The sequence below is a fragment of the Geotrypetes seraphini genome, chromosome 3 (assembly GCF_902459505.1).
Source record: "Geotrypetes seraphini chromosome 3, aGeoSer1.1, whole genome shotgun sequence".
Classification (NCBI taxonomy): Eukaryota; Metazoa; Chordata; class Amphibia; order Gymnophiona; family Dermophiidae; genus Geotrypetes; species Geotrypetes seraphini.
Window position 1 is genome coordinate 374,353,432 of NC_047086.1, and position 17,493 is coordinate 374,370,924.

Below are 17,493 nucleotides of genomic sequence, written 5' to 3' on the forward strand. Positions count from 1 at the left end.
TTCACAAAACCTTTTATACTGGCAAAATTTTACTGAGGGATAGGCGAACAGATGTAATAACATTCAAAATTTCTCTTTTACTAGAAACTTGTTGAGATGTCAGAGGTTGAAGATGGGGTGCAGACCTCCCATCTTCTTTGGGACAAGAAAATACTGGAGTAGAATCCCTGATTTTTCTGAGAGAGAGGGACTACCTTTACGGCATTCAGATGAAGTAAAGCCTCTCTTTCCCGAAGAAGAAAGGACTTCTGCTGATGGTTGAAAGAGGACTCTCTTGGTGGATGATTTGGAGGCAAGGAGAGAAAAACCATCCTTGATTATTTTGAGAACCCAGAAATTGGTCATTATCAGAGTCCAACGTTGGTAATAAATTTGCAGATGAACTCTGATTGATTGAGGCAGAGGCTGTGAGAGAGGAAGAGCAGCTATGCTTGCTCTCGAAAAGAATAATAAGAACATAAGAATAGCCTTACTGGGTCAGACCAATTGTCCATCAAGTCCAGTAGCCCGTTCTCACAGTGGCTAATCCAGGTCACTAGTACCTGACCAAAACCCAAGGAGTAGCAATATTCCATGCTACCAATCCATGGCAAGCAGTGGCTTCCCCCCTGTCTTTGTCAATAACCAGCTACACTATGCGCTCTTACCACAATCTCTGGTAATGCGTTCCAGAGCTTAACTATTCTCTGAGTGAAAAAAATTTCCTCTTACTGGTTTTAAAAGTATTTCCCTGTAACTTCTTCGAGTGTCCCCTAGCCTTTGTAATTTTTGATGGAGTGAAAAATTGATCCACTTGTATCCCGCTCTACTCCACTTCAAAAAGATTGAGCAGGCTTCTGAGGGGCTGCTGATTGAGACTTTTGAGAGCATTGTTGCCTTTGTTTCTTCTGAGGAGGCTGTCTAGAAACAAGTTGCTTAGCAGTAAAATGCCTCTGACATGAATAAGAAGGCTTGGTTGACTGCCTTGAAGTGGAAGGTTTAGGCTTTGTTTTAACCAAAGAATCCCAATTGGTTCCATGCAATGTTAATTTTTGTGTAGCTGCTTCAATAGAATCTCTAAACAGCTCATCTCCTAAACATGGAATATTGGCTAATCGACTTGATGGAAAGTTGTTGATTTTTTTTTTTTTTAAGAACCCCGTCAACCTGAAGAAAAGAAATGTAGAAAAAATATATAGAGAAAAAGACGCCTAGCGGGAAGGCAAGTAACAAACTGAACAGAGTTCAGGAGAAAATGAACTTTGTTACATGGAAAACGAAGAACTGGGGTGTCTTGCACCTTGGCAGGTGAGAAGGCACTCACACATACGCGGTGCGCACAGTTACAAAATTTTTTCAAACTTAAAGTGACAGTTCACTTGTCAGACAGTCCATACCGGGCTCCATGGATGACGTCACCCATATGTGAGAATATGCTGCCTGCTTGTCCTAGGATAAACAGTTGTTCCTCATGTGCTGGATTCATCTCTGTAAAGGAGGTATGTGATACTCTTGTGGGGCTATTTGCTAGATGAGTTAAACCATTTAGTGCCTTTGCACTCTTGCAGCCGAAAACCTGTCTGAAGGAACTAGTGGATAAAAAAAGCTAGATGTTTAGACTAGAGAATGACACGGGGACAAAGTTTGTTCTTGTTCCCACAGGCTTTGACCCCATCCCTATGGGCTCTGTCTCCATTCCCGCCCCGTCCCCATGAGCTCTGTCCCTATCTGCACAAGCCTCGAACATTTATAATTTTATATTTAAATATTTTTATTAAAGTAACAAAAGGGGCAATATACTGCAAAACTGTTTATAAATCACAAATAGAGCCTTCCATTTTGATCTGGTTTTGCTGCATTCTTCCCAAAGATTCAGATTCGTGTGCTTTTACATCGTCCGGGAAGATCATTGGATTGTTTTTCAGATGTGGGTGTAGAAGAAAACCAACACTGAATTTTGGAAAAATAGGAAAATAAGTGTCTATTAAATGCTGGAAATGCTCCTTGACGCCAGCAACAATGAATGAATCTGTTGCAGTAACAGTAAGATGCTTGAGTAACTGGGCGGGTGATAGAAGGGCGTTGCAGATGGTAGGAGTTTGAACAGACAAGACTCTTGTTCCCACATCAAAGACAGACAAGACATAAATGATGTCACTTAACAGTGCTTCATTTAAATCTAAAAGCAGCTTCTGCACTTTTATCATTTAATTTGGTTGCCAGTAGATTTGTTAAGTTTTGACTTATTGATACTAGCATTTTATAGATGCTGTTCCATCTAGTTGGAACAGCTTTTAGAGAATGTCCCTGTATCATTCTCTAGTTCAGACCCCTTTAAAAAGGCGTGGAGTTGTTGAAGGATAAGCTGGGAGGGGGGAAAATGTAATTGGGTTGTGCATCTAATAACTAACAACCCAGAGTTTAAGCCAGGAGTAGGTAATTCTGTATTTGGGGATGATGTACCTAAAATCTGTGCATATTAAATAGCTGTGCATGGACTTCTTGTGTGGTAATTCTGAAAGGTGAAATAAGTACTTAATTTTCTATAGAAAATAGTTCCAACTTCTGTATCCCTGTTATTATTAAATTATCCCTCAAGGACCCCATTTTCTTTAAGAAAAGCGAAAAGAAAGACAAACTTTACATCAGCTCTTTTATAGTCCAAACCAAAACAACTCAATATTACCTTCATCATAACTAAAGAAAGGTTTGCAATAATCAAGACTGTGTGTAGATTACTTTCTATTTAGTCAGGCTTCTATGTAGATCATGCAAAATAAACATATCCTCACGCCTTCCTAGTCCCTTCCCAAGCTAAAATCCTAGACGTAGGGGTATTGGGAATGCAGCAGCCTGTCCTGATGAAGTACGAGACTAAATGGGACATGGAGTCTTCTGTTCCCCCACTCCACCCCCATCAATTATAAATAGTCTTGTTCCTAAACTATTATAAAACTCTGACACTTTATGAAACAATGGCCATGTTTGCCACTGTAGATTTAAGAAGTGTTTGGCTGATAATACGGACACTCTAGGACAGTGGTCTCAAACTCAAATCCTTTGCAGGGCCACATTTTAGATTTGTAGGTACTTGGAGGGCCGCAGGAAAAAAAGTTAATGTCTTATTAAAGAAATGACAATTTTGCATGAGGTAAAACTCTTTATAGTTTATAAATCTCCCCCCCCCAAAGGCCTGCATGCTCCCCCCTTCTTTGCAGCATCCTCCAGCTTCTCCCCTGGCCTCCCAGTCTTAGTTTCAGCTAATTACTATGCCTGCAGAGAGGATCACCGGTGCTGTAACATTCCTTGCAGGCTGCCATTGGCCTCCGCATGTTCCCTCTGCCGCGGTCCTGCTCCTCCTTTAACGTCAGGGACAGGATCGCAGCAGAGGGAACATGATGCTGAGGATCGCTACAGCACTGGCAATCCTCTCTGCATGCTACTGTAATTATCTGAAGATAAGAGCTGGAGGCCAGGGGGGGAAGCCGGAGGACCCTGCAAAGAGCGGGCAGCACTAGTACAGACCGTGGGCCGCAAAATAGTACCTGGAGGGCCGCATGTGGCCCCCAGGCCGTGAGTTTGAGACCACTGCTCAAGGAGTATCTATACTAAACATATAAGGAGCAATTGCAAGAAAATGAGAGTCTTGATCATTAAAAAAAAAAAAAAAAAAAGGACACTGTAACAAATAGGTCAGCCTGGAACAAACATAAAAGGAATAGCTTGGGTACAACTTGGAGAAAGCAAGTCTTATGAGCCCAGGGGCATTGGACTTAATGGCAACCGGCCTGTACAAATCAGTAAAGACCTTTATATGAATACATTCAAACATTTATGGATTTTTGAAGGCATTACATTACTTCCACTAAGTGCATTTTGCTTTCTAAGCTTCCAAGTACTTGAGAATCTCTGCTCAAGTAGAAACTGTGGCAACAGTAAATGCTTCCACTAACAATATTACAATGCAATTCATTTTTAAGCTGATAAAAACGGAAAACAAATTTAATGACCAGCATTTGTAACGCACTGGCCTCACGTCTATAACATATTTGCACAAAATATGCTAAAACTTATACATATGTTTTGTCCTGCTCATATACCCCTGCTTGTTTATGGAAGAGTGCTCCTTCCAACTTTCTCTCTCGTTCATGCTGCCCACAAGTGGGGGGAGCTGTCAATGGCTCGTGGGGCTGCCACAAGTGTGACGATTTCAATGGCAGGCAGTAAGTGGGATGAGGTTGCCAGTGCTGCCCCTCCCCTTTCAATTAGTTCACTGCTATTACGTTATAACTGGTTATTCGCCAATAATAACTGAGAAAGTTCATTACAGTCTTTTCTACAAGGTAGAGAGTTGCATGAAGACAGAAATCCCACCCATCCCCGCCCGTCCCTGCCAGGATCCTCTCCATCCCCACCCATCCCCGTCAGGATCCTCTCGTCCCCACCCGTCCCCGTCAGGATCCTCTCCGTCCCCACTCATTCCCGCAAGGAATTACCTCCATCCCCACCCGTCCCCATAAAAAGCAGCAATTACTTCTGACAGGATCATCAATTCCAGTTTCTTTTGTGTTTGCGCTGCTGTTTTCCTTGTGGAATCTCTTTGGTGGAACCCTTTTTTTGTTTTCTGTTCAGGTAATTAACTTATAAACCCCCTCTTTTACTAAGGCTGACGTGTCCATTATATTATATGGACGAACCCTGCTTCCAAAGCCTTCCATCCCCGTGGGAGTCCCGTTGGCTAGAGGGGGTCCCCATGGGAGTCCCGTGGGTTAGGGGGGATTCCCGCGGGATCCGCAGGATTCCCGCGATCCCTGTTCCCGTGCAGACCTCTACTACAAGGCTGCTTAAGTCACCTTCCTGTTTCCCTTGGATTCCAATAGGACAGCTTTATCTGTGAATCTGGAAGATAATGAACAATACTTCAAAGATGAGCAGGCCAGAGCCAAGGAGGAGAGCCTTCAGTGCATTATTACTGTTCATCTGAATACTTGTTAGTAATATCTTAGCAAAAACATGACAACCCCTAAGCTGGATAAAAGAAAACTTCAACATGAAAGAGATAAGTTTATATAAGGGCACCTAGGCTACCAAGACATATAAAAGGACAGCAACTAATATAGTATTAAAGTCTTGATATACTGCAGTTTACATATTATATACAGATAACGTAATATAGTAAATACTTTATCTTTAGTGGGCTCACAATTTTAATGCTCTTTCTCTGGAACGTCAGGTCACTAATATATGGTCTGATGTTTATGTGGAGCCTATTAAGGAGGCTATTGCCAAAAAAAAAAAGATCACGCCCCTGATTCCCCATGCTTGCCATCCAATATATCCACTCCCCTCCCCCTGCCACAACAGGTCCAATTAACAACAGCACAGCACCTACCAAAAGTTTCCCTGGTGGCTAGTGGTTGGACAGTAGGGATCTCAGTGCCCTGTTATCGATATATTTTATTTTTATTTTTTTTACTCCTAATAGTAGTTTCGGCTTGTTTCACTCCTAGCGGTAGTACTACAAGACTACTGCTTGGGGTTCAGAAGCACAGTTTTGAAGGCAGGAGGCAACGTGATAAGAGTGGCTAGGGATCGTTCCTGCCCAGCCACTAAGCAAATTTATCTTTGGCACAGTAAGGATCAGGCACAAAGAATACCAGGGTAGCATCAGCCCTCATAAAACAGTAAAAATAGGCCTAAGGTTAGTAAATCGCATGGTAAAGTGAGATTTTATTACAGCTTAGTAACTATCCCTGATAGGTGCACATTTTGCACCTATTCTATAGATCAGCAGTGTCAAAGTCCCTCCTTGAGGGCCACAATCCAGTCGGGTTTACAGGATTTCCCCAATGAACACGCATGAGATCTATTAGCATACAATGAAAGCAGTGCATGCAAATAGATCTCATGCATATTCATTGTGGAAATCCTGAAAACCCGACTGGGTTGCGGCCCTCCAGGAAGGACTTAGTGACACCCCCTGCTCTAGAGGATACACAGTGCTGGACACTACCCGCTTCATTCTGTAACCTGGCGCCTAAACTTAGGTGCTAATTGCACACACAAGTTATAGAACACTAGCGCTTATGCACGTTTAATGTGACCTTGTGCACGTGGCCAGGTGCTATTCTATAACCTTGCACACACAAACTGTTTAGTGTGCAAATGAAAAAGGCAAACACAGGGCAGAGCACAGGTGGGTCTCCCAGTTATATGCATAGCTAAAAGAATCCTGTATGTTGTGTAGCTCAGTGGTTCCCAACCCTGTCCTGGAGGAACACCAGGCCAATTGGGTTTTCAGGCTAGCCCTAATGAATATGCATGAAGCAAATTTGCATGCCTATCACTTCCATCATATGCAAATCTCTCTCATGCATATTCATTAGGGCTAGCCTGAAAACCCGATTGGCCTGGTGTTCCTCCAGGACAGGGTTGGGAATCACTGGTGTAGCTTACTATTTGGCAGCCCTTTTTGGATACTTTGACTCCACATGCACGCAGCCGTGTCTTAATTGGCTGGCCCTGAATTGTGTTTTGTGCTGCTCATCCTTCACATTCCTGGGGGAGGGGGAGTTGGTAGTAGGGATGGATAGTCACTGACTTTGTTGACCTTTGTGACACTGTCTCTGCTTTGGTTTATTGTACATGACAACTTTTCTTTGTGTCGCCTTGTTATTCTTGATTCTGTATTTTCTTGAAAGTTAATAAACATGATTGAAACAAAAACCAAAAAAGAATACTCTATGTTATGTGTGCCACTTGGCAAACTTCAGTGCCAACAGTTATGCCTGCCACAGACAGGCACACTTCTCTCTTCGTATTCGCTGTTTCAGCATTCACGGTTTCGATTATTCATGGTTTTTAGCTTGCTGGCTCCTCCCCCTCCCCCCCAATTACATCAATTTGCATAGAGAAATCGCCAATTCCCAGCACTTTCTTCACCGTGTTTTGCCTCTCCTTCAGGAACAGGCCAGCTCTCCCACCATGTTATTTGCAGTTTCACCATATTCACGATGGTTTTTAATAGAAAAGTTATTTTTTCTGTATTTGCGGTTCTGTTAATCTCCTATCACAGCGAATATGGAGGGAGAAGTGTATAACGATTGGCATCTACATTTTGGTATCAATGCCAACTTATACTGGTATTCTATAATGGCATCTTGCTAGCCAATATTCAAAACTATTTAACCATCAAGGAATGGCTCCTGGCTGGTTAAATAGCATTTTAATGCCTAACCATGGATATTCAGCAGGAAATAACCAGCTAGTTCCTGCTGGATATCTGCAGTTAGCGGCGAGCCACTAAGGCCTGGATTCTCTAAATGGCACCGATTGGTGCCCAAGCTAAAAAGGTTGTTTAAATGACGTTTTTGACCAAGTTTCAAGGCGCCAACTGTCGTCTAAAAAAAATCGGTGTGGGAATCGTGCCTCCATAAGCGCTTAATGCCACCTAATTCCACAGTAGGCGTGGCTAACACCGGAAGTGGAATTAGGCAGCCTAAAGTGCCTATGGAGGTACGATTCACCTCAAAGGAGGGGAAACCGCAAATGTAGGCCTAGAAAACCATGGCCTACAATTCCAGTGCCTACCTTTGCTGGAGGCGTAATTCTGTAACCAGAGCCATCGCGTAATTGACGCGTGTGTGTACATGCGTGTGTGTGTACTGGTTCTAAGAGTCCAAATAAAGCTCTCATTGCTGTGAACAGTGAAATAGAAATTGTTTTAAATAAATACATTTCTGCTGCTAAGAATAGATGAATACTTGTGTATATTTTACAAATAAGCACCTAAGTACCAATCTCATCCCAATCGCTTGCTTTCAGTCCTCAGAACACCTTATGCACACATTGGTTAAAAGTGTTATGTTTCTGTACATCCACTTTTCATGCACAGATACTTCCGAACAATTTTACAAAAGCCCAGCTGAGTGCATGTGGAGGGCAATGTTCCCTCTAAGGATTGATGAGGTGTGTGCAAAAAAAAATATGCATGAGCGACAAATTACATACTCCACAAATTTATGAGCAGGCGCGGAGGACGCATTTTTAAACAAATGTAGTTTATCCTTGTACTCCTTATGTATTTTTAATCACCTATGGATATGTTTGTATGTTTATTGTTCAAATGATTTTATTTATTTCCCCTAATTTATTTTTGTTATACACATTGAAAATATTTGATATTGCGTTTAAATCAAAATCTCAATAAACTTGAAACGAGTGCCCGTGAGATTGTGGGAGGGTTAAATACTCAAAACTTAGAAGAATAACAATTTACCTAAAGTTTTTGCTACGCCAGCTTTCTGGTATCTTTACATACAGTGGCATACGTAGCATATGTAACACCCGGGGCCCATCATTTTTTGGCACCCCCCCCCCCCCATCTGTAAGAAAAACATGATTTTTAGTAACAAACCACACGTCACACATGAGTACCTAGGAAAAGGCAGCATCTTACATATTGCAGTGAGCAGTACATCAATACACCCATTGTAAAACTAAACAAGCCAGACCAGCACAGATCAATCCTACACTGTCAATCCTAACAGAAAACCATGTCTTTCGAACACACAGAACACAGAAAACACCTTCGCCTAGTATGGAATATGTCATCACAAACTAACCCCTCCCCCTTTTACAAAACTGTAGTGTGGATTTTAGCTACAGTGGTAACAGCCCTGACGCTCATAGAATTCTGAGCATCAGAGCTGCTACCACCACGGCTGGTGCTAAAAAACGCTCCACAGTTTTGTAAAAGGGGGGATAAAATAGAAATACACAGCTTCAACGCTCTAGCTCAGGGGTGCCCAAACTTTTTGGGCTTGCGAGCTACTTTAAAATGACCAAGTCAAAATGATCTACCAACAATAAAATTAAAAAACACAAAGCACACTATACGCTGAGAAAATGTTAATTATCATTTCTATTCTGGGTTTTTTTCAAAGAGGTCAAAGCAGATGACTCTATGCATTGTCACCTCAGTAACAACCATACAAAAATAGACAAATATACCCCCCTTCCTTTTTATTAAACCACAATAGCAGTTTTTAACGCAGGGAACTGCGCTAAATGCCCAGCGCTGCTCTCGACACTCATAGGCTCCCTGCGCTAAAAAACACTATTGCGGTTTAGTAAAAGGGGGCCATAGTGCAAAATATAGACAGCATATATAAATTCAGGCACATTTTGATCACTAAATTTAAAATAAAATCATTTTTCCTACCTTGTCTGGTGATTTCATGAGTCTCTGGTTGCACTTTCATCTTCTGACTGTGCATCCAATCTTTCTTCCCTTCTTTCAGCCTGTATGCTTCCTCTCCTCCAGACCTCATTCCTTCCCCCAACTTTTTCTTCCTCTCTCCTTGTCCTTTCTTCCTTTTTTTTCCTCTTGATGCCCCCTTTCTTTTTTTCTGTTTCCCTTCTGTCTCCCTGCCTGCCCCCTTTCTTGCTCCCTACCCTCCACAAAGCCACTGCCGCAATCATCAGGGGAAACAGGCCCCAAAGCCACCGCTGCAACCATCGGGGGAAACAGGCCCCAAAGCCACCGCCGCAACCATCGGGGGGAAACAGACCCCAAAGCCACCGCCGCAGCTGCCCCAAGCTCTCTCTGCTTCCCGCGACGTCAATTCTGCCGTCGGAGAGGAAGTTCCGCCCAGCAAGGCAGCGATTGGCTGGCCCGAACTTCCTCTCCAACTGCAGCCTTAGGGGATGTGCACAGCCGGAGCGGACCGCCCCCCCTCCCCTTGGTAGCCACTGAAGACGTGGCAGCGGCTCCTCTCACGAAGTCCGATGCAGTTGGGGATCTTGAGAGGAGCCGCCGCTGCATCTTTCAACTTTGGAAAATACAGGCCGCTGCCGCCGCTTCCTCTCATCTCCCTCGAGTGAGTGACAGCGGAAAGCGTATGAGCTACGCCACTGAAAATAGTGAGCGATCGCTCATGCGCTCACCTTAGAGGGAACCAGTGTTCCCGTTAAGCTGCGCTGGCGTGTGCTGGCGCACAAAATATTACATCGCAGCGCACAAGTTTCACGTCACAGCGCACACTCGAGCGGAGGTGAGAGGAAGCGGCGGCGGTCTGCCCTGATCGCCTAAGATGCAGCAGCGGCGGCATCCCCGTAATTTACGGGGATCATGAAAGGAGCCGCCGCTGCTGCATCTTAGGCGATCAGGGCAGACCGCCGCCGCTTCCTCTCACCTCCGCTCGAGTGTGCGCTGTGATGTGAAACTTGTGTGCTGCGATGTAATATTTTGTGCGCCAGCGCACGCCAGCGCAGCTTAGCGGGAACACTGGAGGGAACACTGGTGGAGGGTAATTTTATAGATAAAAAGAGAGACAAAAAATAAACTGCAAATCCAATGTAGAGAAATATATACCGAATTTCCCTTGCATACCCAAAGATCATAGGCTACAAATACAAATCCTTCCTAGACAGAACCTTCATGTTCCAAGCAAACAGACAGCAATCCTGGCTGGGAAACCACATAAACAAAGCCAGACCTACAACACATTCCGAAAATCAATTAAAACCACTCTATTTGACAAATTCCTTGCTTAATCAGATGACCTCTCTCAGGTATTCTTTCCCCTTATAACCCCAATGTATTATGTAACTTCTTTCTCTCATGTATTCCTTCCCCATGCTCCCCTAATCATCATGTAACTCCCTTCTTCTTGCATTGTGTAATTCGCTGATTGTCCAGCCTTTTTTCTATGTGAACCGCCTAGAAGTCAGTCTGACTATGGCGGTATAGAAAAATAAAGTTATTATTATTATTATTATTGAGAACTGACAGCAGGCATTGAGGAAGCAGCGCGGGGCCAGGCTGGATGTCAAAAAGATCGCTCCTGCCCTGCACTGCTGGCCGCGACATTGGAGGAGGCAGCCGTCCAGCGAGGGAGCTATTTTAAAAGGTACGTGGGATTCCAGTAGCGCCACGGCTTGTATAATGGGGCGGCTTATCTAGGAGTTTTAAAACAAGAATAGGCGTTTCCTGCAGCCTATACAAAGCAGGGGGCCTATACATTGGGAAATATGTTTAAAAAAAGCAGCAAGGGAAATGTAGGCTCAAACTCAGTCTTTATTAGCATCAAAGAGTTGTCCAAGGTGTGTATATCCAGACTTCAAAATCAACTTTTACACAATGCCCGACATATTTTGGCACCATAGCACCAAGGTAACATCCCACATTGGGAACAACTGTCACAAAGGCAAATGGAGCCACAATCCTTTCAAAAATCTGGAGACAACTGGAAAAGAGGCCGACACCTCTTCCATTCGAGCCTCAAAGCACAAGAGTACTTATACTTTGAGGGGGCACCAGCCACACCCCTGTTAAGATTATCCTGGAGAAATGATAGGCATATGGGGACAGACTTCAAGATCTCAATCTGTATCCTTTGGAGGAAAGGCAGGAGAGAGGAGATATGATAGAGACATTTAAATACCTACATAATGTAAATGCGCATGAGTTGAGTCTCTTTCATTTGAAAGGAAACTCTACAATGAGAGGGCATAGGATGAAGTTAAGAGGTGATAGGTTCCGGAGTAATCTAAGGAAATACTTTTTTGCAGAAAGGGTGGTAGATGCGTGGAACAGTCTCCCTGAAGAAGTGGTGGAAACAGAGACTGTGTCTGAATTCAAAAGGACCTGGTATAGGCACGTGGGATCTCTCGAAGATAGAAAGAGATAATGGTTACTGTGGATGGGCAGACTAGATGGACCATTTGGCCTTCAGCTGCCATCATGTTTCTATGTTTTTAATCAATTTAATAATAATAATAATTTTATTCTTATATACCGCCAAAGATGTAGTAGTTTGAGGCGGTTTACAACAAAGAAGAGCTGGACAATCAGCGAATATAGGTACAATGTAAAGTCATCAAAATACAGGTGAGCAGGATACAGAGGATTTTTTGGCACATTATTGAGTGTAGTGTTGTTTGGATACAGAGGTAAGGCATAAGAGAACTTGGGAAATAATTTGGTTAGAGTTGAAGAGATAAGGCTTAAGAGGTCTTAGGTTAAAAATCGGTTAAACAAGTTTGTTTTTACTAATTTTCTGAAACTTAGGTAGGATGAAGAGTATGTGATAATATTACCCAGCCAATCGTTCAGTTGATCTGCTTGGAAACCAAATGTTCTGTTCAGGTAATTTTTGTAACAGCAGGCCTTTAGTGTTGGATGGTTAAACAGATGTACTCTGTGTGTAGGTCTAGATGAACAATCTAAGTTAAAATGGGGAACCAAGTACATGGGGGCCGAACCAAGAATGGATTTGAAACAGAGACAGGCAAATTTGAATAGCACTCTTGCTTCTAGGGGCAGCCGGTTGAGTTTTTGGTAGTAGGGAGTTATGTGTTCCCATTTTTTTTTAACCCAAAAATCAATTGGATTGCCAAATTTTGGATGATTCGGAGTCTTTGAATGGTTTTTTTTGAAAGACCCCAAATAAATGATGTTATAGTAGTAGAGTAAGCTTAGAATGGAGGATCGCACCAGTAAGCGGAATGAGATTGCATCAAAGTACTTTCCATAATGTTGAGAAGCCTTTTCTGACCAGTGAGTCAGTGTTTGCTTCAAGAGTAAGGTAGCGGTCCAGAGTCACTCCCAGAATTTTTATGGAATCTGTAATAGGAAAGACTTGACCATACAAGGAAATTGATGAATCTTTGATTTTGTCGTTCGGACTCGCCAGGAAGAATTTGTTTTTTTCTGAATTGAGTTCAATTTGAATTTGGCCATCCATAGTTCGATTTGCTTTAAGATAGATGCCAGGTGATTCTTCGTCTCGGGAGTTAGGTTTGTTAGGGGAAAGACTATGGTGATGTCATCAGCATAGATGTAAAATTTGATTTTTAAACTTTGCAATAGATTCCCCAGTGCGGCCAGGTAAATGTTGAACAGTGTGGGGGATAGGGGGGAGCCCTGTGGGACTCCACATGAGTTTACCCAGCTGAAGGAATGAGTATTGTCACTGTAAACTTGGTATGATCATTTACGTACGTTCGTGCATGTGTCTGTGCATGAGTGTTATGTACCTTCACTGTAATGTGTTGTGAACAGACGTTTACAAGAGATGTGGTAGCTGTTAAGCCTCACAAATGTCATCTCACATAAAAAAAGAAAGACTGATAAAGAACGTAGAGTTTTTAACAAGACACGGACTTCTAAGTATTTATTTACTGAAGTCAAAGGTAAAGCCATGCGCTTAGTTTGTAGAGATTACAATTTGAATTGTCATTATGAGACTAAACACGCAGAGAAATATAAGAACTTAATTGATGCAGAGCAGGCATGGATATCTGAAGCTTTGTTAGCTAAGCTGCAAAAAGGGGTTTTACCAATGATGTAATGTTGGTGTTTTCACTATGCTTGTTTCACATTTTCATAGCCTAATCTTAGCATTTACTAGTAGCAGTTCAGCCTATTGGTCGAACCCTCCAAAACAGTCCCAGTTTCTCATGTGGCCCTTTAGGAAAATTAATTGTCCAGCCCTGGTATAGATCCTTATCTTGCAAGATATTGCTCCAATACATCCCCCCCCCAAAAAAAAAAAAAGAAAATACTTAATAACTTTCCTATACCAGCTTTCAAATCTGAATTACTTTAGTCTCTTCTCTCTTATTGGATAGAGGCAGGTGAACAATGTTCAGTCTAACTTCTAGATCCTATGGTACATCTGAAGACAACTATATAGAAATGTATCACATGCATATTCATTGTGGATATCTTAAAAACCTGACCAGCTCTGTGTGTGTGTGTGTGTGTGATGGGGGGGGGGAGTGGAGGGGTTGACAGTTTTAGGAATCCTCAGCGTAAGGGAAAAGGAATGCTAAGCCAACTAAATGACCATTGCAGGAACAGGAAAGGAAGTACAGTGTTATAATGTTTTCACACACCCTTACCTTTTGTACCAAGAATTCCCAAAGGTTTGTATCCTACCCTTTGTGGAGATTGCTTTTCAAAAACTCTAACAAAGCTTGTCGGGGGTGGGGGGGGGGGGCTTTTTTTTTTTTTTTTTTAAGTGGCCAGATATTTTGCATCTGTAATACGTGCAAAATACCTGGCCCATTTAAAAAAAAAAGAAAGAAAAAGCCGCCGACAGCAGTGACAGGAGGCTGCTTCTCCTGTCACTACTACCCCGACTCAATCGCTCACTGAGTGATTGAGTCGGGGAGTTTGCATGCAAATGATTTGCACCTCCGTGCAAATCATTTGCATGCAAACTAGATAGTGAATCAATCGCTGTTTAAAAATCGGCCAGGAATCAGCCAACAGTGACTGAATTGCTATCTTTAGTGAATCTAGCCCTAAGTGCTGCAGAAAATGTATAAATAATGCAGGATTATGACTATTATATGGGATTTTGGATTTTTGCCCCTAGATTGAATATATTCCATGAGCTTTCCTCTGTCCAATAAATTTGCTTACAGAGAGGGGCCTCATGAAACCTCACAATAAAACTTATATTGGCTAAGTACCTGCTCTTCAGGCTGTCAGGGAATTTAGGATGGATTCTGGTTTATGATCTTATCTTCTGAAACTAAGAAAATCCATTTCACCTTTGCTCCTTCTGGAGCTACAAGGGTTTACATTTTGTTGTAGGGATCAAAAATATTATTTAATTCATTTTCTATCCCGTTTTCCCCAAAGAGCTCAGAACGGGTTCAGAAATATTACAAGCATATAAACAATGTGGATGGATGGCTTTTAAGATACTGGTATATACTGTAAGGAAATCAAAATTCAAAGCTGAATTGTGTACATATGAAGAACATCGAGTTTTCTTTCTCCTGCTTTGGTTGAAAATGTCAGAATGTGTTTTCAAAGCCCACATTTGATCAGCTTCGCACAGAAACAGAAATTCACCCTAAAAGCCAGGACTCTATTTTTAGCCAAGTCAGGTTAACTTTCTAAATATACTTTTAGTGTTGCACAGCAACCACTATTCACTGCAAAAATGCTACTCGTTATCTATTTTCAATTACCCAAGATGGTTTAGGACCTACCTAAACTGCCCTGAATGTCATTTTGGCATGGAAAAATAAGAACATGGTGTACACAAGGAAAAGGAGATACTGGTAAGTAAGAAATATCACACGATAGAACAGTAAAAGAGTGAAAGGTGCTCGCAAAATATGGCTTGGGATTTACCTGGATACATCAGTTCAAAGTGGTCTCATTTTTCACTAAAAATAAAGGCAATGGGAATGACAAAGTCCACATTTACTAACATATGCAAATTTATTCATGCACATGAATAAATGAGCTCTTCCTCTTGAACTAAAATGATTCTAGAATATTTACAGCTCTACAGCTTATAAATAACTGGGTATTAACCTTGAAACAACAAGGAAAAGGCAAGTAAGATGTCAATGTAACCTGGTGATTTATTTAAACCAAAGTGACAATATAAACAGTCTCAAATAGAGTCTCTGTTGATACTATCTCAGTAATCCTGAAATACAGGAAAATCACTTCTATTCAAAATCACAGGTCTCTGGAATGATCTTACTATCCCGCTGCGGAACCTGAGCTCCCTCCACTTATTCCGCAAGCAACTAAAAACCTGGCTCTTCTCTAACATGTAATTTCTTTTTTCCCTTACTTTACCACTCGATCTATAAACTTATGTAAACATTTTCCTACCCTTTCTCATTTTTAAGTTCTTGTAAACCGTGCCGAGCTCTACTTCCGTGGAGATGATGCGGTATATAAACTTAAGGTTAGTTTAGTTTAGGATGAATGAATGAAGCAGTGATCTATAAGAACGTCCGGTCAAGGCTATATTTGACGGTTTTAACTGATGTGATTATTTTGATATATTATGACTGTATTTACCCATTTTTATTAATTGTTCAATTTTTTTATTATGGTTTAATTATGTTTTTCTTGATGCATATTTATTTGTTTATTGAAGTGTCCTCTGAAGAAGGCATTTTTATATGCCGAAACTGGGTTCCTAGTCTTGCCTGGACTCTTGCCTGCATTTCAGGATCACTGAGTTATCAACAGAGACTGTTTATATTGTCACCTTGGTATAAATAAATTACCAGGCTCCACTACTTGCATTTTCCTTGTGGTTTCTTGTATATTGTAAAGGCAAGAAGACCTCTTCTTCCCTTCTTGTTGGGTATGAACCTTGTGACAGCACAAATCCAACAGACACAGACATATACTCAAAAATATACAGTCTGTACTATAAGGGTTGCTTGGACCACCATTCAAATGTACAAAAACTGAAATCAAAATAAATAATAGTAAAGTGCCAAGTGGAGAAAAACAGACCTCAATAATTAGCTCCTGAACTTACCCAGCACCCACTGGAGCCCATGTCATCATGGGTCTGTAAAAAAAAACTTCACTACATCAAAATCAAGATACATTCATACAAAATCTTAATTCTCTTCAGTATGTATCTTCTTAGTAATAATCCACAACACCAAACTTATATAATACTAGTATTTTATCCCGTTACATTAAAGGGAGCTAGAATATATGTCTGTCTGTCTTTCCTTATTTCTGTCTCTCTCTCCCTCCCACTGTCTTTCTTTCTGACTGTCTCTCTCCCTGGCTTCCTTTGTCTGTCTTTCTGTGTCTCTCCCTGCCCCTGTGTCTTTCTTCTTTTCTTTCTGTCTCCCTTCCTCCCACTGCCTATCTTTCTTTCTATCTATCTGTCTGCCTCTCTCCCTGCCTCCTATGCAGCAGCATTCCTCTCCCCCCACTTCCCTGTGCAGCAGCCACAGCAGCATTCCCTCCCCCTCCATTTCCCTCCCCCCCCACACTACTTCCCTGTGCAGCAGCAGCGTTTCCCCTAACCCCCTTTTCCCTTCCCGCGGTCTAGCAGGCTCCCTTAGTCCTTTTCCGCCCCCCCCCTTCCCTTCCCTTCCCACGGTCCTGACAAACCTGCAACTCCAGCAGCATTTGCAGCACTCTACACACGCTGCTTCGGGGCCTTCTACTGCCCTGATTTGCTCTGCTGCATCTCTGATGATGTCATCAGGGACGTGCCAGAGTAAATCAGGGCAGTAGAAGGCCCCAAAGCAGCGTGGGTAGAGTGCTGCAGATTCTGCTGGAGTCGCAGGTTTGGAGTCGGGACCGCGGGAAGGGAAGGGAGTAAGTGAGCCGGTCAGATCGCTGGAAGGGAAGGGGGGGGGGGCAGCAAGGGAGTAAGTGAGCCTTACCGATCGTGTGGAGAGCAGGGAGTCCAGCGCTGGCGGCCAGTCCTGGTAGGTAGGGGCTGGGGACTCGCGCATGCACACTCCTGCGGCCACGGACCTATATCTCACAGATCAGGGAAAATGGAACATGCAAGTAGGAGTGCGCATGCACGGCTAGGGTTTTATTATATAGGATAATAATGGCAACAGTAGTGAACCCAAATGTATATGCGTTGAAAGTGATTATTCAGCAACTTCTTGTGAACCATGTCCCAGCACTTAAAACATTAGAAAAAATGTATTCCTTATCTCAATCGCTGTGTCCACAATCCATCAGGCAATTGAATATCT

General features: G+C 42.4%; 1 protein-coding gene across 2 annotated transcripts in view; it reads right to left on the reverse strand.

The window, feature by feature from the left end:
• The window catches only part of ACYP2 (acylphosphatase 2), a 182,931-nt gene that overhangs the window by 71,208 nt on the left and 94,230 nt on the right, over positions 1 to 17,493 (reverse strand). The window contains exon 4 of one of the 2 annotated variants that reach the window (XM_033939916.1): positions 16,296 to 16,328. The exons of the other annotated variant lie outside the window; for it this stretch is intronic. Within the exon in view, the coding sequence (XP_033795807.1) occupies positions 16,296 to 16,328 (33 nt within the window). The remainder of the gene's footprint in view (positions 1 to 16,295; positions 16,329 to 17,493) is intronic. 2 annotated transcript variants of the gene reach the window in all.